The following is a 24,061-nucleotide window of genomic DNA, read 5'->3' as shown; positions in this document are numbered from 1 at the left end:
TTATACTAGACAGCAAGGCAAGATGAAGCCTGGAGTTGCTGCTATTTAATTACGCACTTGTTACATTGCGCCTCAGAGGCCTCAAACCCCTTGGCCCCTAAGGCCCCCAAAACCTAAGGGGATGATGAGTGATAACCAACCAGACCAATATGTTTTACTTACTAGGGCATTGCAAAAACACGGAACTGCAAAGCCGCTTCCCCACATTCTAAAATGCCGCCCCCACTACCATAACTACAGCCTATGTCTGTTACAATGACGACCAGGCACCTACACTGGCATCATTCCTTCTAAAAGGTTGCGATAAGGCCGATAATTCCAAGGAAAGTTGGGCTAATTGCCTATAGGACAGTTAAGGGGACGGCAATTGACTGTTTCGGCTATAATCTGTGAAGCAGTGCACACTTTGAATCTCGCAGTACGGGATCGTTGCTGCAGTACCGCTCTATAAACGCTTCCAGTGGTTGCTGTTGCCACTGCAATACAACAAATATATTGCTTCATCATTGCAAATATACGACGAACTCGGTGGGAAAGTTTTAGGTGCAACTTTAAGTGTAAAAGCGCTTGGGACGGAGACGGGGAGAGCAAGCCCGGGAGTCCTACTTTTACAGGTATTCAAGTTGCATATCGAGATGCGGTATAATGCGTGTTTAGGTTTGCTCTGTTCTGTCTGTTCGCAACGATTGTGCCACTGGAGCAACGGCAACGTGGTCCTTTCGAACCACTTTTAGCGCCACTGGACTACGTAGCCGTACAAACCAAGGCGGTGGCAAATTGGCATGTGGACAAAACCTCCATTCCTTATAATGTAATCGCATATATTTTGTGGGCATAGTGTAATTAAGCGGCTTAGGAGTGCATGGCTCCTCGCTTACATGCCACTGCCCAGGGTAGCTCGATATGCAGCGCTTTTGCTCTATCCAACACCTTATTTACATCATTCCTTGTGGTTCTTTCATCTCTAAAAGTGTGTACCACTCGCTGTTTCCTACCATTGCAGTTAACGAACTTGATTAACACCTTGATCTTGCAAGAAGACGACGCTGCAGCCGGAGGAATCAACAGAAGCGCACGCCGGGCTACCGCTTGGCGAGGAGAGTAGCGTGTGGTACAGCTCCCCTCAACATGTTTGAATTTGCATTATTTTGATATTTTGCTTAGCTTCTTAAGCTATACCACTCTAAACCAGCGGAGGGGATTTAACAATTCTAACCAGGAGCACACCTGGGTTTTGCTGGACCAGGCATCACACACGGTTCCGTGTGTGTTCTGGTAACATTGCTGTGCCTTCTGTTGTTTTCCTCTGCACCGCTGTTTTACATCTTCTGATAGAATAATGGGTTCTAAGAAGGATTCTATTCGGCTGTCGACGTACGACGAGCTGTTCAACACAACACCGAAACCGTCAGCGTCGACATTGAAGAAGTTGAGGAGCGTAAAGCACGCAGGGAAAGGCTCTGAGCTGGTTGCAGCACTGCGGCGCCAGCGGGTTGTCGTCGATGAACGTGCGATTCACTTTGTTGCAGAGGCCAGGGCTGGGAAAAGAGCTGATGCAAGAAATTCTGTATTTAAATTAGCACAGAAATATCGCGTGCTCCCGGACAGCGAACACGTTCAGAGGATCAAACAGTTGTACGGAAAGGTCAAGGAGAATGAAGACTCTGGTGATGAAGAGTGGGATAAAGCTTCAGCCAAGCTACCAGGGAAACTCGAGCTGGCGGCGTTTCTGAAGCTGTTGCATAAAGACGACGCTCATGAGCACCTGCTAGATGAAATGGAAGAAATAAACCAAGAAACAGCTGATCTACCCAGCGACGTGGTCACTCAAGAGGAAATAACGGACACAAGCACAATCACTGAGCTTGATATGATCATGCATGAGACCGAGAAAAAGATCGACGAAGAAGAGGAGGAAGAAGCTGGAAGTGAAGACAGCGATGTAGAATTCGATGAAGAAGACCTTAAAAGTCAGATATCAACTCCAAATATCACAAATATATACAGTCTTTAAAGTTACATATAAAATGCATACATATGCACTGTTTTGTTTATTAGTGTGCATGTACCTGTAGTATGGTACACGGCGAATGCCCAACGTGTATGCACGGTTGCTACAGACAGAATGTGTGTATGCGTAGCTGTGCATGTAGATAAAGGCATATACACAGAGCGTATATTGTCGTATCTGATTGCACGTTCTCCTGTTCTGATCGTATCAGACTTGCTTTTTTATAAATGTGCATGTGATAGCTCGTCTCACACGAGATATCGATTGTTAGTATGCAAGGTTGCTGCATCTATGTCTGCACTGTTTATTGCGTCATATATTTCATGCGCTGTACTCGTATATGACTTCTTTGCAGCTCAATCATCCTGTTTTTGTCGCTCCTTTGTCTTTTGTGCGCTTTCCGTACTCTTTAATGCAGCCCTTAATTCGATGCAGCGTGAGTTTGTCGGCAACAATTTGTTCCAATGGTTCAAGGAAATACAAAAAGCTTATGAAAGCGGCGTCAAGCTTGTCAAAGTCAACCGCATGGGATACAAGTTCATTCGTATTGTAACCATAAAAGACATGGTGCGCCCCTTGGCATTAATCCATACTTCAGGCTAAGGCGTATCTCCATCGCGTTGCAACTCTTCCATGAATGTGCTTTGCAACGTATCGTTTAGTTTTCGTCCTTTTGCGTCATTCCCTCCCCTCAGCTTCTCGCGATCCACCAGCCCTACACACAGTCTCAAGTAAAAGTCGATCGGCAAGTAGCTCTCCACTCTATCGTTTCCGTACACCTGGGAAAGGAATCCAAGGAGTTTGATGCCATCGAGGAGCTCGTCAAATCAAATCAAGAAGCTGCAGAATTCAAGTATGTTGCACGCAGCCCCAGTATGGTGTGTCGCCTCTTCTGTTTCAAGCTATGATGGGATGCATACTGGAAGCGAGACGGCAATGCAGTGTGCCACATGTCGTAACACCAGATATTTCAAGAAGGCGGTACTTAGTGGGCTGTCCAATAGAACACACCTTCTCTTTCTCTTCAAACTCATGCCTTGTCAGCGTCCGCTGCGGCTGTGGAACTATGTGGGGTAGAGTTGGCCTTGTCAAAGGGTTTCATATACGTTGGCACTTTGGTTGCATTGTGTGGTATGTCTACAGCCCTAAGGGAACGGTCTGCTGCGTCGTGAGGCTTCCGAAGAACAGGAGCCTCTCACTTGTCTTCTTGTGAGCCTTCAGCTGTCTTTTTTTCCTTTCCTCACCTTCATTATCAGCCCTCTGCGATACCGTAGGTCTAAGGACGCCAAGTCCCCTTGGTTGTATGTCTTGTGTTTTCCTCTTCGTTTCCTGTGCCTCTTGCGGACATGCACCCACTGTCTTTGCTGCTGTGCGTGCCAGGGATGAGGATAACAGGAACGGCTTCGTATTCTTCATCAGAGTACTGATAAAGAAGGCACGCGCTGCTTTGCAGCAACTCGAGAAGCAAGCTGCCAAGTGAAACAAAAAGTGGCGTGGCCTCACATAGGCTCCCGTCCTAGCTGTTTCTTTCCTGCTGGCTCGCCATTGCTTCACAGCAACAGGGGCCAGCTGTAGCGACTGACATGCATCACATGATGCTGGAGATGGACTACAAATCGTCATGGTGTGCCATTGCACATCTTCAAGGTATACATGTGAAACGATGTGCTCAAATTCTCGCACGCACAAACGCTCTGTACCTTCCTCCTGTTTGTCAGCCGAATTATGGGACCGCATCAATGTACGCAGTTGCATGTGCATTTATATTTGCGGGTGTTGCTAGTTGCATAGCGTGAGTAGGGAAATAGAGCTCTCTCTGGGTCTCCCCTGCTATGGCATCTCCCTGCTTAGCTAGAACAATATGTAGAAGGGAACAAAATGCACAAACGGTCCACCTTTACTATTAATAGCTGCTGCCCTCTCTCTTCTAGGCTTTGTTTCGCATCTTCGATCACCATATTCTCAGTCCGTTTCTACCTACTACTTCATTCCTACTCATTTGTTATATGTATTCCTCTCTCCCTTTCCTTCCTCACGTATCAATAACCAAAACTGCCGCAGCTATTGATCAGGAAACGTTGAAAGGCAAAGTAGATTTCTTTCCCCTCTACCTGGAATGCTCCATCTGAGATCTCCGTAGGGAGACACCGGACACTTAACTCAAACAAACAAAATAGTTTCTGTTTTCCAAAAGAAGTCTCTGCTTCCCCTGCCCGCGCCTCTCAAAGGTCCCAATACCAGGAGGGAGGGAAAGTTAGGTCACACATGGGCGTCCAATAACCGTTTTCAAATCTACAGTTCGTTGCACAGAGCGTCAAGCGCACAAGTACAGAGCGTTGCTTCTTATTGTACCGATTCGAGAATTCTCCGCATAAACAAGGAACATCGACAGCCGAACAGGTACAAAAATTCTTCGCCAACTCCCAGCTAGATCTAGGTCTAGTGTTAGAAAGTGAAGCTTAGCCCACTACACCATCACCCGATTCGAGGAACCGTGGAGTTACTAAGCCACATTACAGTGCTCTGAGGGACTCCATTTTCCCCACTTCTAAGCTACTCTTCGTTGTGCATGCATACTGTGCAAGGTCAAACGCAGCACTCAGCCTTAATTGGGAACCAGCTTACAAGCGTCGGGCAGTGGCAGGATCTGGGAGCCTACGCGCAAAATCAATGAGAGCCTTTGCTGCGTAGGTATAGTGAGGTTTTGTGGTAGGAGGACGTCATCAGTAGGGTGTGAGAATCCATCATACACTTTACGCCAAGCACCACTCCAAAATGTATACAACAGCCTCCGATGCCCTCCCGTGAATTCCTAGAGACATTCTGGACTTAAGTCTCTAAATAACACGTTTCGAGGACCCCTGAAGGTTTCATGGAGCCCTGTGCTACGTGAATGGGCATTGCCTTAGAACTTCGTGTCTAGACTCCTGACACAAGGTGTAGAGAATCCAGTGACTTGTTTGCGCTTATGACCGATAAATTATGCATCTTGTCTAGTTGTAGCGCATTGGCTTCAAGCCCTTGCAGGTCCCAATAACGTGGTGGCCCTTAGTCTAATTGCCTCAGTGCGAGACGAGCAACAGCAGACGGAATGGTCTAAGCCCTTTCATGGGACCTTTTCAAGGAAGGCAATCTCGGTAGATCGGCGAAGCTCGACCATCTGAATACACTGGTGAAGGTAAGCTCCAACAAAATTTCCATCGTTCCTCTATGCAGAAATCAATGCATAGCGTAGCACGGCATGAGCGGGGTCTGACATCCAGCCTGACAACCCGCGTGCAAGCAGCCTCTTCACTGTCTACTTCCTGGATGCGTGTAATTTGCCCCCATTCTCCTGTAAGTAACTAATCTACAGCACAATGGTTCCCACTACGAGATGGTGCTCGTACTCCGCCGTCTAGAGCCACTCTCGTAAGCCCCATCCTGTACATGTGGGCGCCTGTCGATTTTGGTCACCAGCAGCAAAAATGATGCACCAGTGTTCATGAAAAGGGCACACACGGGACGGATGGGGAAAACAGAGAGGAGTAGCAACTGCGGTCTCTCTGCCTCTCCATTTCAGCTCCCATGGGGTCCCGCTAGTCACGCACACGCCCACCCCACTTCGGCGCTCAGAGTGGCTGCTGCTGCTAACGCCTTCCTGTAAGCCCTAAATGCTCTACCTCGGGAGCGGAGCTCCTGTAGGCTAATCCACGGGAGCCCTTCTAGATTCTTGGGCCCCCATGCAAGGTGCCTTGGGGCGTCCTGAGGTTATTTAGGAGTTCTCTGCATCTGTGTAGCCCATTAGGAGAGCGCTAGTGGTCCAAGGAGGTTCACGGGGTCACCAGGAGAGCCCTTGTACCCCTTCTCTACGCAAAACTGGCCTGTTTTGGGTTGTCTTTACCTTCCGTACTTCTGGAACTCCCACTCGGCATTGTCCAGCGGGCAGACTTGGCGGGTCTTGAGCCATCTGGAGATGCAGTGGAAGTGAAATGCATGGTTGCACACGCCCCAGGCAACTGTGCACTCCTCGGAGTTCGCGTTGCTCTGATTCACAACCCGCACACGACGAAAAAGAGCCGAAATTCAGGCTAAGAGAGACCCCGGGCACGAGGAGAGATCAGGGCTTGGGGTTTTCTCGAAAACTGCCCTTGGGCTGCAGTGTTTTTTCCACGGGCAGTACAGAGCTAGCACTCTTGGGATGCATTATAGGGAGATAATAATGGGCTTGGAGTTCAGGGTCGAAGACAGCCGCTACTTATGATATGCGTGCTTGGATTTGGGGTTTCAAATCTGGAATCTACTAGGATTTATGGTTTCGGCTTGTCCCTGGTAAGCCTGTTGTGTGCTAAGAAAATTCACAGTGTAGGTGACGACTACTGTCTCATGCAATGGGTTAGTAGTGTCCGCTGCACCTGGTTGGCTTGGCATTCAATACAGAGATCCATGATGTGGTTTCTGCAGATGGCGCAATTATCAACAACGATATCCCAGGCCCAAAGTGCCACGGCACTCCATTTCTTCACCTCGAATCGCTTCTCTGGCACTGACACACTGCTGCTGCTGCTGCTACTGCTGCTAATGCTGCTGCTGTCGGGGGCTCCCACGGATGGTCCTGAAGACGGCGGACTCGTTGGGGGAGGCCCTGTCTCTACCCCCTCCATTTCCATCGTTAAGAGACAGAGAGTGGACGGGTGAGCAGGCAGGGATGCTTACTGGCAGTGTGGTCCTGATGGGGTGGTGTTTCTGCCAGGTGCTGTCGTTTGTGCCAATACCGGTGCTCAAGGCTTCTGCTCAGACGCTCCTGCGGATCTCCTCTCTGACATAATAGACAACCAGCACTTTAACAAGGCCGGAGGCTGCAGGGAGCCGATTACTCAAGCTAGTGATGCTGCTCTAGCCGCTGCCAGCGCTTCTGCTGCTGAGCCGCCTGGAAACGGTCTGTGGGCACACCAAGGGGGGGCGTGTGGGTACTTTATTTTGCTTGTCTGCTCACTGAGTGCGGAGCACCTGGGGGCTGGAGGTCGTTTGGAGCAGCACCTCTGTCAGCCGGGTAGTCCCCACTCTCTTGTCTCTGTTCACCCCTCCCGAAAATAAATCAAAGAGGAAGAAACAGATACACACTGGAAAATTGGAGACGTGAAACTGGCAATACGGGTGGCACTTCTGCGACCGCAGCAGGCTGCCGCTGCCAGCACTGCTGCGCTTGCGGCCGCTGCAGCACATGCAGCGGTTACAGAAGAACGGATGTACAGAGTGTTGCTCCTTTTCTATCTGTTTTGCAAATCCGTGTGCGTGCTGCTTGTCTCTATCCCCCGCTTTAGGGCCCTTCGGCCCCCTACATAGGGGCCTCTCCCACAGAGCGGTTGAGCGCTTGGCGAATGTCGCTGTAGCATAACTACGGACTTACTCCAACGGGGATATTAGCTGAAGTAGCAAACCCAGACTCTGGTGAAGGAGGAATGGCTTTCGGTCTTGAAGACTGGTGCGCCAGCTGAGAGGACTTGGGTCGCTGTTGCCGCGGCTATGGTTTTGCAGAGGACTGCTGCAGTAGTGGAGCAAAAGACTTGCTGCTCCCGAGAAACAAGGGAAGGTTCAGCAAATTTCCGGGGAGAAGGAGTGGTAGAGGGGCTCATAGGCGAACAGAAAGTGATAGATGGGACCTGGTGATCGATGCTCGAACGCGTGATATCAGCAGGAACAGCACGAGATGGCGGCCCGTAACCCTGGCCCTGTATTAAATCCTCCTCCCGCAGGGTTTCCTTCTTTTAATCAGCGAGTGCAGCGTGACATTTTGTCGCGAATTGCCTTCGATACTCACGAAGTGAACGGTAGAGTCTACCGAAACGTGTATGAGAACCTTGGCTTCAAGGGGCCTGTACCAATAATGCACAAAGTGAGGAATGGGGAGGAGGGGGGATGGAGCCCGTTTTTTTTGAACCAGAGGAGCTGTTGATGCAGTTGTTGCTTGCCTCCTTAGCTTTCTCTGCCTTGAAAATGCATGGGGATTTGCAGCTTATAGAAGAAAATTCGTGACTCCTCTGGGGATTGTGGCTTGTGATGTATGCTCTGTGTGCAGGTGGGCATAGGGCGCATTCGAATGCGCTGCATGATGGGTGGTTACAGTCGGGGTGTATTTCGTTTTACTCGGTTGGCCAGGATGGGCATGATGCAGCTGGCGCGGGAGGGCTGGCTCAAGCGATACGGCTACAGACCCCACCTTTTCCGATAGTAGATGTAGAGCGTGGTATAGCCGCTCTACAATTTTCAAAGCATCATTGAGATGCACTGAAAAACTATTGGGCATATGCCCTATTCCATACCTTGCGGGAAGGCGGCTGTAGAGGATGGGAGGGTTGAACTGCGCATAGCAAAAAAGTGAGGGCGGTACCAAGTGCAAGGAAGAAGGTAGGCCTAAGAATTTATAGGAGGCGTCGTCCGCTTCATCGAGCCTTGTTGGGGTTGACAGAGAGCTCGGACTCCGTGCTTGTTATTCCTTGTTCCCTACTTCGGCGGAACTGCCTACACCCTGAACTGCAGGTAACTCTCTGTATGCCTAATAGCACATTGGCCTCGGTTTCGTGTGGCTTCAGTGCTTGTTCATCAATTTCATGCTAAAGAGAAAATCAGCAAGTATCAGTAGATGCTCAGAATGAGGTCAAATCCTCCAGGTGATTATTCTGTTTCCAATGGTCCGCAGAAACACCTCCGCTTAAGGGGCATCACTGCAGGCTTGGTGGCAGACGGTTGCTACAATCTGTTGAGAAGATACAGCTTGGAGCATATTTTAGGCATGCGAGGCTGGGAATAACGGCTCCAAAAACACTTGCTAGGCAAGCACCAGTTACCAAGCAAAGCCGGAGCTGCCGGCAAACGGCGAAGAGCGTCGATGGTAGTCAAGCAGGAGTCAGAGAAGAGTCAAAAAATAGGGAGAATTGAGACACTCGCAATATGCAAGGGCTTGAGTTTGGTCGTTCATTGTACATCTTTTTCCCTAAACAAGTGCCTGAATGTGAGTATGGATAATGCCGGGAGTTCAGGCTCCACCAGAAAGGGCATTGTAGAAGGTACTAAAACGGCAGAAAACCTGCGTCAGTGCGTGCCTTGCTTTGATAAGGCAGCCTAAATCAAAGTTAACCTCGCACGTAGCCCCAGAATTTCGAGGTCTTTTCCTGAGTGACCCTGAACCTTCTGCTCGCTTGATGGGTTCCGTTTGACGAGAAACCAAGGCGAAAGTTTCCAGCAAGCTCATAAAGTGAGCGTTAAATTCCTACATTCCTGCATCGATAAATCGCTCTATCCGTTCTGCTAACTGGTTGCTTGAGTCGGGCCCTTGTTAGGCTAGTCGAGCCAGCCCCTTGGGGATACAAGGGCCATCGGAGAGCCGCAGGAGACCTCCCGCTCCCCATCCAGGCATTCGCTAAATTCAGTACAAAGTAGAGGTTCTAGTTCCGGAGTTATCGTTAGTGTTTCGCACAGACACTAAGGCAGACTGCCGCAAAACCCCGATCACAAAGCCCCTGGAGGAAGGCACAACGTCAAATTCTCTAAAGAAGCATGATTTTCGAATTCAGAAACTAACGCTCAAAAAAACGGTTTTCAGGCTAAATTTACATTCCGATGGAGCCCTCAGAGCTCCCCTCTTCAGATCTACACCCACTCTGTCTGCTGCTTTCCTGTGCCCGAGGAATAGAAGAGCAACTCATCTACTGCTCATACAAAGTGCCCATAGCGGATATCGTAGCTCTCCACGCGCCTAGAAAAGGACCAGGCACTGTATCAGAAACGCGGGCTGGGAATGGAGCTCCCTCCCTAGAGCAAAAGGCGGCAGGGGCCTTCACTCTTGCCACAGAGGAGGGGTGCCTACTGAACCCACAAAAAACACTCATTGAATGCGGCATCAAACCACCACAGCAGCATGAACAACGGGAGGTGCAGCAACAGCATCAACTGAGCTGCACGCTGTGCTTGCCTCCGTTTGAAAGCCCCCAAGGAGCCTCAAAGATCCCCAGGCTGTTCCTTACACCTACGCCGATGACGGCACCCCTACGCCTCTCTGTAGTGCAGGCTAAAGACGGGCAGACAGACGTACATGCTACTCTCTTAAGCCCTAGAATTCAGAAAAGCCTTCACCCTATCTTACAGGCACTAAGTGCACACGGCCAAGAACCTAAGGTGCAAGATTACACTCATCTCAACACCTTCCTGCTAGCTAGTGCTAGGCGTACTGCTGCCCCTTTTGCTGCAGATAATTGAAGTAAACGGCTGGGAGAAGGTGGCCTACTTGGAATGCTGGGCTGAGCGGCGTTTCGCCTCTCTCCTTCGAAGTAGTTGTGGTAACAGCAACAACTACCCATGTCCTGTGCTACCCGGAAGTAACGGCAAAGGGTTCGTGCTGATCTTCTTGGGGGTCCCACTAAGCAGCAGCCAAACCCTTCTACAATGCGGGTTGCAGCAGCACGATAGGGTGTACATATACTTCGCTGCTGACGCACCTCCACTACCACTATCTCCCGCTAAATGTGTTAAGGCTGCACCTGAGGCATAGGGTACAGCAAAGCAGTGAAAGCTGCTATAACAGTGCTCTAAACCGTAACTTGTCCTTTATTAGTTTCCTAAGAACCGCAGCAACCACAGCAGCGAGGCAGCAACTACTTGTATTTTTGGCAGCAGCTCTATGTGCAAATAGGGCTGCTCTAAAGCCAGTGAGCAACACACTTGGGCCAATGTGCACTCGAGCCCTCCAAGAGCAGGTCCAGTTGCGGAGGCTGCAGTAGCGCATGCGGGAAGTCCATCCTAGGGAATCTGCTGTTGCTGGCGTGCCAGGACATGCCTCAAGGAGATGCTGCGGGTGAACTGACGCCAAATGGTATTCTCTCGTTAAGGGGGACTTGTTTATTCGACCCTGCCACAAGTACAAAGAAAAGAATATGCCCATTGCAGCACTAGTCTGTTCTAGCGGCTTTGCTGCAACTCGGGCTGCCTGCCTCGACAGCATCTGTGGCGACAGTAGCGCGCTGCTGTTGCGTTCGCATTTGTTTCTGGGCTTGCCGCATTGTCAATACTTGCCGCAATAGCGGCAGGATATGCTCTAGTTGTGTTTGCTTCCAGTGCTGCTTCTGCAGCTGCAGAAGCACCCAGCCGTGTTGCAGCAGGACCCGTTGCTTCAGCAAGGTTTTTGGAGTGCACCGATGAATCTGATGTGCTGTTCCATTAGAGAACTTAAGGTCTTGTAATTCGGATTTCGACCTTAAGAAACAGTGACTCTCTCCATCTATCTCAATGCCTACCTTCTCCTCGGGAAATGCAACGTCCAGTACATAAGGGCCCAGGGCAAATTCCAGATGCGCTTGGCTGCCACACAAGGTCACTTCTGTCGACCCTTCAGCAGCGGCTGCTGCTGCCGCTGCTCGCACTGTTGCTGCTGAGGCCCCAACAGCTGGAGCTGCTGCTAGGGCTGCTCCTGGAAGGGTGACTGTCTCTGCTGATGCTGGAAAGACACCAGACGTCTTGACAAGAAACAGCGCCTCTCTGCTGCTTCTGTCGGCCAGCAGGAGCCGCTGTACTGCCCGTCTCTGGGCCTTTGAAACTCTAACGGCATGCGGCAACCGCAGAACACCGACAGCATCCACCAGCCACTCAACTGCCGTTGGATCTACCGTCAGCTGCTGCTGTTGCACTGGGGAAAGGATCACCTGCACCGTGTCCTGAAGCGGAAATTGGTGCTGCAGCGATGTGCTGCTGCTGTTGCCGCTGTTGTTGCTGTCTCGCTGCTGCGGCGGCGGGGCTGTCAGAAAGAGATGCACTATCTGCAGCTGCCGCAAGGCCCGAAGCCCCAAGGAAGCAAATTCTTCCTGCTGTTTCTGCAGCAGCAGCAGCAGCTGCTCTAGTAACCTGCTGCGCTGCTGTAGCTGCAGCGGAGACAGCGGTGTCTCCGTCACACAGGAGGCGCAAAGCGCGTAGCAGACGTTGACACACTCTCGAGGCCCCAGTTGCTGCTGGTGGTGGTGCTGCTGCAGTTGTTGCTGCTGCTGCAGTTGTTGCTGCTGCTGCAGTTGGCGGGGGATCGCCTCAGTGAAGAGGTGGTCGAGGAAGGGGTGCGAAAAGGCCAACTTGCAAAGGGCAAACGACGAGGCCTGAACACCACAAACCCGAAGTTCTAAAAGCATAATTGGTGGCTTGATAGGCGAGCAGGGGCCTCCTACTCTGTTGCATCCACAAGAATGACTCTCACCGCGAGGTGCTTAGGGCGCATGGCTTGGGAGTTTTGATGGGTGCTGTCGCCACATTGGATGTCGCTCCTCCTGCAGTGTTCTAGCAAGCAGTCGCAGGCAGCCTTCAGCAACTGTTCATGACGTAGCCCTGCTCCTGCTAGTAGTACAAGCAAAGCCACCGCATCCTCCGCTTTGAGGGGCTCAACATATGCTGCCGCTGCTGTCTCATGCTGCTGTTGATGCGGCTGCTGCACGCGTTGCAGCATCTGGTGCTGCTGTTGCTCCAAAATCCGCAGCAGCTGGCGTCTATTCAAAGCACCCAGAGACTGCAAAGCACGGCAGCCCCTCACGAGGTCGGCCACAGTGCAGCAGCTCGCAGGAGGCGGAGGAAATGCAGTAAGTGCTGCTCGCGCTGCATTCAGCATGCCTGGAGAATGTACAGGACGCCCCGACTTGACCAGCAAACGCAACATCCGAGCAAGAACTGCCCCACACATGACCTGCCGCTGCTGCGAAGGCCCCTTGCCTGGGCGTTGCAGTTCCAGCAACTCGCGTTGCCGCAGGAGCAGCCGCCGCAGCAGTCGCATGCACGAAAGCCACAGAGTTTCCCACTCTTTCAATTCAAGAGCGTCCTCAGCCGGCCTTGCTTGCCGCTGCTGCAGCAGGCGTTCCATTGTGCTGCAAAGCTCCTCTCCTAGAGTCGCGCCCTCGGGAGGCCCTGGGCATTTACACTGCCTAAGTCTCCTACTGCTGTCGCCGGCGATGCCAGTGGTGCTTCTGCTGCTGCCGAAGATGCCAGATTCAGTTGCCTGCCGCAGGGGCTCTCCTGCAGCAGCAGCTGCTGCTGGGGTGGCCCTCGTTCGCGTGCAGTTGGCTACTCCGCGAAGCGAGGCGCACGAAGGGTAGCAGCCAGGGGCGTTGTCAGCTGGCGAAAGGTGGGCACTTCCTGTAGCTGTTGCTATTGCTGTACAGCCCCGACCGCCGTTGCGGCAACGCAGTGGAAAAAATGCATCCCCAACTCGTAACCATCTCCCTGGACGGAACGACGGGCAGAGCATTGTACATGCACGGGCCGTGAAAACTCGCGGCCGCAGCTGACTTTGCTGCGAACCGTACTGTTGCTGCTATGTCGCAGCGGATGCTACAGCTGGCTTTGCAGCCTCTCCACAAGCTTTATCCTCAGCAGCATCATGAGCTGCGACTCATGATGCATGGCAGTATACGCGGCATCTCACAGCAGGGCACCTACGGTTGCAACTGAATCAGGGAAGACTTTAGTACTCTAAAGTGACCAAATAATGTGGTAGGAGGAGATTGGCAGTGGAAACTGGAGAGTGGGCCGCTTCGGCGGGACATTGCCTCACCGATTGCACAACTGGAGCAAACAGGAGAGTTCCCAGGAATTTAAAAAGAATAAATACATTCGATAAAGCCCAAATATATGTCTGCTGCAGATATGCCAGAGTGATGCCGCCACCGACAACCGCAGACACAACCGCATGCCACAGAAGCTTCTTCATCAATTGCCACCCCATGGTTGCGACGAAAGTTCACGTCTTTCTACTTTCTTGAAGTTTTCCGCGTTTATTTGCCTAGAATCGTGCTTGGCCTTACACCCTCTTGCCCCCTGCTGATGCTGCAGTAAGCTGCGTGCACGCACAGCAGCAGCATCTTCCGGCGTGTTGCTTTCTATTTCTCCCTGCTACCTGCTAGCGACTCGAGCTGTATGCCGCAGCAGGTGCTGTTACACTGCTGCTGGTGGAATCCCTCTCGCTGCTGCTGCAGCATCTCGTGATTAACTCTCGAGCCTTGGAGATCAAGTCCACAACCTGTGCGTGTCTGCATTTCGACGGAATTCCTCTTGTGCACGTGCACGCCCCCTTTAGTTACGGTCGAAAAGATGGCAGGCCTGCCCCCGTCGCTTCGGGGGCTTCTCCAGCAGTTCGGGGGATTGGTCGGTCCTGGCAATGGAGCAGACAGCCAGGATCTGCCGGATACATCTGAACAAGTGTACATCTCTTCTCTCGCGCTCCTCAAGATGCTTAAACATGGACGGGTGAGGTGCTGCCAGAGAAGCCTCCGTGCGTTGCTACATTTTGTCTGGCCATTGCCTTTGCAAGGGGGGGAGGGGAGGGGAGGGGACCGGGAAATGAGGCAAGTTCGCGTATTGCATGCCAGCTCCATTGGTGTGCGTCTGTGCCTGTTTCTTGCTGCTGACTCTGTTGTCAAACGAGGCCTGGGGGAAGGGAAACCCTGCGGGTGCTCGTAGGAATAACCGCGCTGGGGTTTCGGGGTTTGAAGGTTGTGTTTTAGGCGGGGGTACCCATGGAGGTGATGGGGTTGATGCTGGGAGAGTTTATTGACGATTACACTGTTCGAGTTGTTGACGTCTTTTCAATGCCGCAATCCGGTCAGTACCAGCTCGCCCTGTATCTGCCTCCGACAACCTTACCGCTTCTCCCTATTGTCTGATGCAGCCTCTCCCCGTTGCCCATTTTTAAGTGCGCTTAATAGCTTTTTCTGTTGCACATAAGTGGTTCTTTTGGGGGTGGCCGGTCCCTTATTGCTAATTTCTTGGTATGCTTCTCAGTCGGTCCATAGGTCGGGTGCACGCTGTTATTTTGTTGTTGGTGCAGGCAACAGCGTGTCTATCGAGGCAGTGGATTACGTTTACCAGACGGAAATGCTAGAACAACTTAAAAGGACCGGCAGGCCGGAGATGGTTGTTGGCTGGTACCACTCTCACCCCGGTTTCGGTTGCTGGTTTTCAGGTATCGTAGTAGCAAACACGCTTCTAATGGCTGATACCGATTTTATGCTTGCTGCTCCCACAATTCATGTTGCTGCAGCTGTTGGTGCTTCTTGTGAGGTTTTGCATGATAAGGTTATGGTCATGCTCCATATGACGGTTCGTTATGCTAATCAGTTTTCCATGTCCTCTTGTGTCGACCAACTGCCTCCTAGTGCCCGCGTCGTAGTGGCGAAAATTCTCCATATTACAGCGCTTTGGCCTTTGATAAGGATATCTCATATCCTGCGCTTGTGTATTTCTCAGGGACCGACGTCAGTACGCAGCAGAGCTTCGAGCAGCTGAACCAGCGAGCAGTTGGAGTAGTGATCGACCCGATACAGTCAGTGAAGGGAAAAGTCGTGATGGACTGCTTCCGACTCATCAACCCCCACCTCGTGATGCTCGGTGAGCTCACACTAATGGCCACTAAAGCAAGGCCTAGCTAAGGAAACAGCTTTTTGAAATAGGCCTGTTCGAGAAGCTATATGCAGCAAAGGAACTATCGGAAACACATGCACGAACAACAGCCTGCATCCAAAGAAACGCGCTGTCCTTCCTTCCTTGGACAATTTTCTTACTCCTCGAGTGACCAATCCAGACCTTTTGACTCTCCTATTGCTTTCTGGGCGTCTTTTTGCTTTACATTTGCGTCCTTGTTCGTCTAACACCCTTCCTTAAGACCACTTCCCGGAATCAATGTCACGTTGTGCAGTCGGTTCGTGAGTCCGTCTACGAAATGCGCCGTCGTTGTGCATGTCTCTGTTTCCAATGCCTCAATGCTTGCTTGTTCCCCACCTCTATATGCTGCATTGGGCGTTGCTGTTGCACGTAGGCCAAGAGCCCCGTCAGACAACTTCTAATATTGGCCATCTGCAGCGTCCTACCATCACTGCCTTGGTTCACGGACTCAACAGGAACTACTATTCGATTGCAATCAACTGCAGGAAAGGAGAGCTAGAACATCAGATGCTCACGAATCTTCACAAAAACAAATGGAATGATGCCCTTAAGCTGCAGGTATGAGGAAAAGAAGTGGGGGAAGGGGGATAGGTGGGAAGAAGTAGAGGCCACGACTGACTCTTACGGAAGGAAGAGGGGGGAAAGGAGCAGAGGTCAGGACAGAATCTTTGTCTAACTTTCCTGGTAGAAGCTTTCAGGGTCCTAGGAGGTGCTGTAAGCATCACTGCCGCTTTTTCTGATGTCCCGGCAGAAAGGCATGCTGGTATGCATATGCGCGGCTTGTGGTCATGCACCCAGAATTTTGAGGATCATCATCGTGAGAGAGAAGAGGCTGTCGCTTCATTAAAGTCTCTAAGTGCTAAGTACACTACCATGATAGAAGAAGAAATCAAAAAGAAGCCCGAGCAGCTACTCGTGGACCGAGCCGGGCAAGTCGATGCCAAAATGAGGCTCCAGACGACCCTAGACACGCTGGTAACAGACACACTGCTCCAGTCTCTGGGTAGCATGATATCGACACTCGTCTTTTAAACCGCAAGGTCTACTCCACGTGCCAGGGTTTTAGAGAGGACCAGCACAACTGCGGAAAGCTGGCCCTTTTAAGGAGGGAAGAAACATACCCAGGCATACAGACACATACAGCCCTGAACTGGAGAACATTCCCAATGTTGGAGTCCCTGAGGGGCTGCCATTTTTCCTCAATCAAGGATGCTTGTTGTGGGTTAAAGGGGGTTAGGTCTCTGATAGGGACTTTCCCTAAAGAAACCCTTACCCGCTGTACCTTGCTGTAGCTTTCGGGGCAACGGCGTAACTTTAAAACCTTAGACCATGGGCATAGATTGTAGACAACCCTAGTAGCTCGAAAAAATGACAAGCACAGTTGGAGCACTCTGTGTTTTAATTTTCCAAGTTCCAGATATGATTTTAAGCGCGAAGCTCACACTTCGTACCAGACGGCAGCGACCGGACGGTCGCTACAATACTTTGATTGACTAGTGGGTACGTGAACAGCTGCTCGGACGCCTATGAAAGCACAAATCGAACAATTCGAAGTGTCTTGAGAGGATCGATGTGCTCTTCAAGGCGTTTTTCACGGAGAACCTGCCGAGACAATATTGAAATGCGGTAGTGGGAAAAGCAAGACTTTGGCAATAGAGAAAAACAAGCATTTCGCCATCATTTCGTCGGATGGGTTCCCCTCTGTTTGTCTAAAGACACGAAAAAATGCCTGCACTGTGTTACAGATGAGAAATCAATAGCACCCTTCGTAGGTAGCGGTGCACTCTAATAGAAGCTTAGCCGCCCCTATCCCCCGTTTTCTGTCTCCAGGTATCCTCCTCGCTGCCTACCCATATGGCGCACATCTGGGGGGCTTCTTCTGGCATTTCTGTGCCTCGGATACTCATTTACTTGATTTTATGTAGTCCGCTTTCTCCTTATTTCTGCAATACCAGTTTCTGTCCGAGGGAAGGAATGCGGTGCCTTTGCCACTCTTCCAGCCTCATTCCTTTGCCGACCCACGAGGGGCTCTATGCCTTCTGCAGCTGCTCTACAGTGCCTAATCTTCTCGTCACTTGCCTTGCAGACGATTGTCACAACGCATCTATGATGTAGCGTCATGCAATAACCACTGCTCGCCCTTAGGCCCCGTGAGTGAGCCCTTTGGGAGCCTCGTTCGTGCACTTAAGTTTTAGAGTTCTTCTGTGTCACTGGGAGCGGACAGGTGATCAGTTGGAAATGGACCTCTATGTTCAATTGCATGCCGAGCCGACCACAGCAAGTAAGATGCCTTCTGCCTGTATTGCTTTTTCCTATTTGTACAGTTGTTTTCTTACTTTCTGCCACACACTGTGCCCCCACATCTAATGTTGCTTCGGTGTACGTAACACACGCGCGAAATTCAATTCTCTCATCTCTGCCACTGTATATCCAACTCTCCCAAGCTTTGTTCTCTTCACTATCACATGCTTCCACAAAAAACTGAGATACCGCATCCTGGTACCGCATACCCCTCTATTGTCTCTCATAGATACTTCTGGCTGCTGCTCGGATTATTTTGTGCAGCGAAATGGAGCGCAACCAAAGTGACTTTGCGGTCTGCTACTTCAGAGAGGCTGTGTCTGCATCTAGCACCTCGCTCGATCGCAACAAAACAGCATCCACGCTTGCACCATACCCCTTGCTCTTGTTGCCCCTGCCCCCTCCCAATATCAATGACAGCAGCAAGAGCAGCAGCTCCGTCAACGGTGACGTTAGCTGCATTTGCACGCATATGATTGCTGCTATTGTGTCGCAGTCTCTGAGAGGTGCATGCCTCTTTGATAAATTGTGCAGTCTGCTGCTCACGGGGTTCGTCGCAAGCTTGGCAACGCACTATTCCATGTGTAAAACAAATAACAGACACCACAAACTAAGCTCATGCCTTGGCGATCCATGTAATTGTACAGGCAACTCGGCTGATTCAGTTGTCATGTTCCTCTGGATGTTAATGCATTAATTGTTGCTGATGTGCTGCAAGTCGCAGTGTTGCCGAATGGCCGTAACCTATGTGGCATCCACAGTGCTACCTTATTCAACACAAAAACTACATCCATATATGCGCAACTCTTTTCACGCGTGATGCATGCACCGGAACGCCAGTGCAGCTGTACGCCAACATGCAAGTATATTTAGTCCTATGTGTAGATATATACATGTGTGTGAAGGGGCTCCACATTCTTGGCGGTGTACGTTTGTAAATAATTGCTGAGTTCCTGGGCGGTATTCGCGTTTCTGCTAGATCTGCACTCGGCCGAATTTCGGGATTCTCTCCGTTGACATGACATGCATTGGTGTGCACACTGCGGAGGGGAGATGTTAAGACCACAATGCTAATACAAGCAACGACCTCTACGGAAGCAAACGCGCGCTAACCCTTAGCGACAACCACAGCTGATATCTAATACAGAAGCTCTAGAGGATCCAAATGGGTGCAACTCCACGCCATTGACATCTACTTTTCCCATGAATCCAAGGGAGGCAGATGCAGAAAACGCATGAATACAATGGCTTTGGGAGGTGAGCAGCAGTTACAGCTTGTACGTGATTACTTATCTGTGCAACACACGGCCGACACCTCTGGCAAGCCCATGGTGACAGGAGTACATTAACCCTATACAATAAGAACTTCAGTACTATATTTTTACTCCCCCTTACCTGCTTTCGCAAGAAGCAAACTGCTTGACTGAAAATTTTGCTGGCCGGTAGAACCTATGTTATCTACGCCTGAACCGTGGTGTCTCGAAAAGGCAACTTGTACCTCTCCGTACCGCTCAAGACGTCATGACAAGAAACTGAAAGCCTCACTCTGTGTAACAAGCATATCTCAGCGAAGGAATCACTTTGTTAATGAAATTCTTTCTCGCTCACCTAAAACTACCAGCCCTCCATTGTCTCTGCACCTTCTTGTTAGAACCCATGTATCTGCTCATTTTCCTATATTTTCGATACTCATTCTTCAACTGCGCATCGGTATGCCACTTTTTCGCGACGGGATCAACGACAGCAAATAGACGGCGGGGGTCATCCGTTCCTTCTCTCACAAGGCCCGCTTTAAGGAAGAATCAAAAGGAAATAGACCAGTTTGCGTGCCGAGAGGCGCAAAAATGTGGGTTGGACCTCGTTTATCGCTACCACTAGCTGATGAACCCAGGGGGTGTACTTATTTGCATGCAGAGATAGTGCGATAGACACCGACAACGCCCTAATGGGAAGAACCTCCATAAAACGCGCTGAAGGGCACGTGCATTAATATTTGCTTGCGTACGCACGTACACTCGTATACTGATAATATGTTCTCCGTAGTTAACGCGGTTAGCCCTATCCACGCCACACAATTGTGTACACTTGTACTGTATCATTTTCGAAAAGCACAGCATAGGATGAACCCACCAAGGAATGCAATGTGATGCAGGCCTGCCTATCAACGTACCCCGAGAGTCAAGTCCCCTACTGCACCCTGGGTACTCCTCGCTAATACTAGGACAGAGAGTCCCTCGCACTCAAAGTGCAGTTTTTGAAAACGCCACTTTCTACCAACAACGCAAAGCCCTGACTCAACAACCATCGCTCCTCTCTAATTGGGCTTATGGAGAAAGCCTAAGCCAAGTTGCTCTTGCCTATATGTAGAGGCTACTACAACGACACAGCTTACCCTACCTCTACACCCACACGCTCTACCGGCCCTTTAAAAAGCTGTTAACCCCTTTATGCCTCATCTTCATTTGAAAGAAAAGCTCAAAGGATCAGGTCCATGCTACTGAAGAATTCTTGTGGGTGGCCTACCCAGCATCGAGCGGCAGCAGCCACCCACTGCCCCTCGAGGTGCCTGACACGCCGAAGGAGGCTGCCAAGCAGCAGTCCAGCCAGCCGTCCGCCAGGTATGCCGTGCAAGTCTTTATCTTTACGACTTTTTCTTCGCAACACCGACGGTTCTGCCGTGTCTGCCGGTTGTCTTGGTATGCTGACCCCTCACCTTAAGACCCCAGTAGTGCCTCAACCCCCTGTGGAGACGCATCTTCTTTAGGCGCTCAAAGTCCTCACGCCAAACAGAGTCAAGATTGTTGGCAGACACATGGCGCGACTTGCCGTCCTTCACGTCCTTTTGCCTGTTGAGAAACCAGGAAGGAATGCTAAACTGCGTGGGACTCGCGACGATAGCAACGATCTAAGACACAACACACGCACAAACAAAGAGCCTTCAATGATTAAAGGACCACAAATGCAACCAATGGCAGAGCTTCATCTCCCAAGAAGGCAGGAGGCCGTACAACATGCACTCCAGCGCAGTTAGAGAGCGGGGGTAAATGGCAGGGCCCACAAGAAACATGGAGAACATATTCGCATATAACATACAATTGTGCATCCGCAGCTTCACGCCGCACACACCGAGATGCTAAATTACCCGCATCTAGGCACACGCACTCTCCAAAAGCAGCGCTCCGACAAACAACTGCACAGATTCCAAGTTTACCGCTGCCAAGATTACACAATCGGCACAAACAGCCTATGGGGAAACTCTCCGAAAAAAAATGTTGCAAAAAAAGTGGTGCAAGAAAGCCCGTATTCCACAGCGACTCACATAAAAGGCACAAAATAATAGTACCCTCTAAAGGCATATGGTGACATGGAGAGGCCAGCAACAGTTACAGACCGAACAGAAGCTAGCAGCAGCTGGGGAAAGGTAACACCGCTATGGGGAAGCCACCCGTTCAAGCGGTTTCAGCCTAAGGCAATTATGCCCAGGTCCCAAGGGCCCCTCAAGGTGGAGCTGGAGCCGAGCCATAGGAAACTACAGAGATGTAAGAGAACGAGTATGGGGCAATAATTATATAATATGATCGATATAGACAGACACAGAGAGAACCGAAGGTTGGGGACTCGTGGAAGCGGGGAGCAGCAGCCAATACCTTGCTGATTTCGTGAGCTGTAAGTTCACCAGCCCTCTTGTCGGTGTCGATGTCTGCCTTCTTGCAGATGAGAGAACTGATACGCCGTCCAATGCCGCGGATGGCGGTGAGGGCAATCACCACTTTCTCTCGGCCATCTACGTTGGTGTTCAGCACACGAAGAATGTGCTGGAAGTCTGTCATGTTCGCGGCGCGGAGAGACATTTTCAGGAACAAGTTACAGCGCCACGCGGGGAGACCCACCAGAAATGAACTTCGAGGTGGACACGACAGAATTCGAGGGGAACCGCAAATACAAGAGCCCCTACGTGGTAGGGGCTTTCCCCGCATGGGGGCTCCCCACAGGTACGTGCACGGCACAGGTACGCTTGTAAACTAGAATAAAGCAGGTAGCTCTGAATTATACTGCAGCAGGGAAAATAAAATAATAAAAGTGTTTTGGTGAATTTTGAAGGGACAATGCTTGGGGTTGAAGAAATGCATATTTCCCTAATTCGCCAGAGAACATGTAGGATGCATGCTACACGAAATGGCATCATAAGGAGCCCCTGGCTGGGTGAGCGGTCCACATTCATTGCTTCACATCCCGGTCTTTTGTGTGTACCACTGTTGATCAACTTATCTGCCCTTTCTTTCTGATTGATCTGACTTATTTGCTCTTGTAACACTAAATTGGGGGCACCGCCCTTCTCATCCTTCTTTATTATCTACTGTTCTCCACGGCTAGTCACGGCACGACTCATTCAGTGTGCCCTTGTCCACTTTTCTTAATTTGCCTACTCATTTGGCCTGAACTGCAAAAAATATGCAGGCTCTTAAACGACAAAGATTCATTTTGTGACCGTGACACTGCTAATTCTGAGGCTGCTCCCAGCGTGCCTTCTGGGTGTGAACTTTGAAGTTATGCGAAGACGCCCGATGCGCTAAGCCCTAAGAGTTCCCATAACCGTTTCGCTGGCCGAGCCGCCATGGTCTTAGGATGGATACTATGGGCAGTGCTAGGACTCACTTTTGCTATCACTGCTATAACGCTTATTTCCACCACCTGTCTAGGCGAGCGGCTTTGTCATTGTATCCTGTGGCCTTTTGCTGCTCTGTACAATCTAGTAACTGGCAAGCAGCTATTCCCGTGGATTGGCGTTAACCGAAACTTTACCGGGACCAGCGCCCCATATGAACTCACAGATATTCCAACTAGGCTCCCTGGGGACTCTCCGGCGCCAACGCCTGATGTCTCATTCGAAGCGTGTGTGGATGCTAATCTGAGCCCTTCTGAGCCTGTGTTACATCAAATCGTCGTGGATCCCATCGTCGCGTCACTTCCTGGACGTCTCTTGACGGTGGCTCCCGCCACGGACACCGATGACTGCTGTGGGACTGCGTTTCATCATACACCTGCAGCGCTCGAGCTCAGTGCCGCTTTACCCGAAGTTGAGACCGCGGACAACACACCATGCATGTCTGTTATTGCATCCTGGAGCGGGGAGGCGGCTTTCGCGATTTTCCACAGCGTTTCGCTTTTATTCGGATGCCTGTTGTACTCTTTTTGTAAAGACTTTACTAGAAAAGTGAGTGACGTAAATGAAGGGGCTGTGGAACCGTCAGCTGAAATACAGAAGGTCTATTCTGCTTCCATTGAATTTCCCGCTACGGAATCCCCTGCAATCTGTGAAGCCTTCACTAACGCGGACCATCAGACTTCCCCTTCCCTCCTCATGGAGCATTTCGGAGGCCTCGCCTGCGACGCTTACTCGGTAGACGCTGGTGGTTCCGCCTCAGCCCTTTCCCCTTCGCCCCGTGGCATCATGTGTAACGGTGCCGATGAAGTTGTTGCTTCTTCCGTATCTTTGCATGTTCCCTCCTGTGTGCCTGACGCTGATTGTGCCCCCGGTCTTGCTGATGGCGATGCCAATTCTGTGTTCTTACATGTTAACGACCCTTCTGACGCACCTCTTGCCACCGCTACCATTTGCCATGAGTGCACACATCTTTCCGTTCAGCTAGCGGATTGTCCACTAGCGCCACTTGCTGGGGTTCCTCTGCAACCGCCCCCACTTAGCAGCCACTAGGGCTCTTTAGTAGCCCCTGCTTCTTTTGTGTTTGCAAAGAATTTATCGAATGTGACGAGCGACTAGATCTGATTTTTTTGTTCATTGTTTTCTTCCGTCCCTCAAGCGGGCGAGCTCACTATCACGCTCCATTCAAGGTTTCCGTAAGAGACTGGAACTTCAGGCTTCATACAATCTAATAAAAGCTTCATTTGAAAGTGCTTCTGAAAAGAACTCTTGACTTCCCCTTCCCACACCCGTTAAATTCTCGGCATGAGGAGAGGAGCTTGTTAGCCCCCCCCCCTAGGCACTCCGCCGGTTCACTGCTAGATGCACATCGCATCTTGATCAAACACGCACAACATTGCGCCTGCTTTTATTGAGCTAACACTACTCTTCCAGAAAGAACGACACGAACTGACGAACCTAAAAGTGAACCTCCACCAGTTCTCAGTTGATATTGCTATTGCAGTATGCAGGTGCAAATGTAGCTTAGTTCACCTACTTCTTTAACCCCCTTCTCGTCATTTCACTGTTCCCAACCTGTTCCTCGATACCAACTGCGTGTAGGACAGTGAAAGAAGGTCCGCACTATTGCCACTCTCCAGGCA

The 24,061-nt window shown here is 50.7% G+C and overlaps 5 protein-coding genes across 5 annotated transcripts; 3 read left to right on the top strand and 2 right to left on the bottom strand.

Annotated features, from left to right (window-relative positions):
- The first annotated feature begins 1,339 nt into the window (after window positions 1-1,339).
- Window positions 1,340-3,224, top strand: LOC34622271. Its single transcript, XM_026338570.1, has 4 exons — window positions 1,340-1,970; window positions 2,430-2,578; window positions 2,707-2,864; window positions 3,155-3,224. Exons 1-4 carry the CDS (start codon window positions 1,340-1,342, stop codon window positions 3,222-3,224), a joined length of 1,008 nt encoding a protein of 335 aa, XP_026194355.1.
- A 2,666-nt stretch (window positions 3,225-5,890) lies between these two features.
- LOC113147577 lies at window positions 5,891-13,262 on the bottom strand. The gene is made up of 5 exons (XM_026338567.1): window positions 12,884-13,262; window positions 12,658-12,815; window positions 11,386-11,410; window positions 6,406-6,590; window positions 5,891-6,037 (listed from the first exon to the last, which is right to left on the bottom strand). The coding sequence occupies exons 1-5, from the start codon at window positions 13,260-13,262 to the stop codon at window positions 5,891-5,893; spliced, it is 894 nt and encodes a 297-aa protein (XP_026194352.1).
- LOC34622270 lies at window positions 7,701-8,222 on the top strand. Its single transcript, XM_026338571.1, has 2 exons — window positions 7,701-7,886; window positions 8,070-8,222. The coding sequence occupies exons 1-2, from the start codon at window positions 7,701-7,703 to the stop codon at window positions 8,220-8,222; spliced, it is 339 nt and encodes a 112-aa protein (XP_026194356.1).
- An 842-nt stretch (window positions 13,263-14,104) lies between the features above and the next one.
- Window positions 14,105-16,486, top strand: LOC34622267 (26S proteasome non-ATPase regulatory subunit 14 homolog). Its single transcript, XM_026338573.1, has 6 exons — window positions 14,105-14,260; window positions 14,518-14,614; window positions 14,841-14,975; window positions 15,260-15,400; window positions 15,828-16,012; window positions 16,253-16,486. The coding sequence occupies exons 1-6, from the start codon at window positions 14,105-14,107 to the stop codon at window positions 16,484-16,486; spliced, it is 948 nt and encodes a 315-aa protein (XP_026194358.1).
- Window positions 16,487-20,396: 3,910 nt separating this feature from the next.
- On the bottom strand, window positions 20,397-21,606 carry LOC34622266 (40S ribosomal protein S18). The gene is made up of 2 exons (XM_022735437.1): window positions 21,403-21,606; window positions 20,397-20,660 (listed from the first exon to the last, which is right to left on the bottom strand). Exons 1-2 carry the CDS (start codon window positions 21,604-21,606, stop codon window positions 20,397-20,399), a joined length of 468 nt encoding a protein of 155 aa, XP_022587160.1.
- Between the last annotated feature and the right edge of the window lie 2,455 nt (window positions 21,607-24,061).

Source organism: Cyclospora cayetanensis, unplaced genomic scaffold (genome assembly GCF_002999335.1).
Source record: "Cyclospora cayetanensis isolate NF1_C8 unplaced genomic scaffold, CcayRef3 CcayRef3_contig_279, whole genome shotgun sequence".
Taxonomy (NCBI): domain Eukaryota; phylum Apicomplexa; class Conoidasida; order Eucoccidiorida; family Eimeriidae; genus Cyclospora; species Cyclospora cayetanensis.
This window is presented reverse-complemented; position numbering and strand designations above follow the sequence as displayed.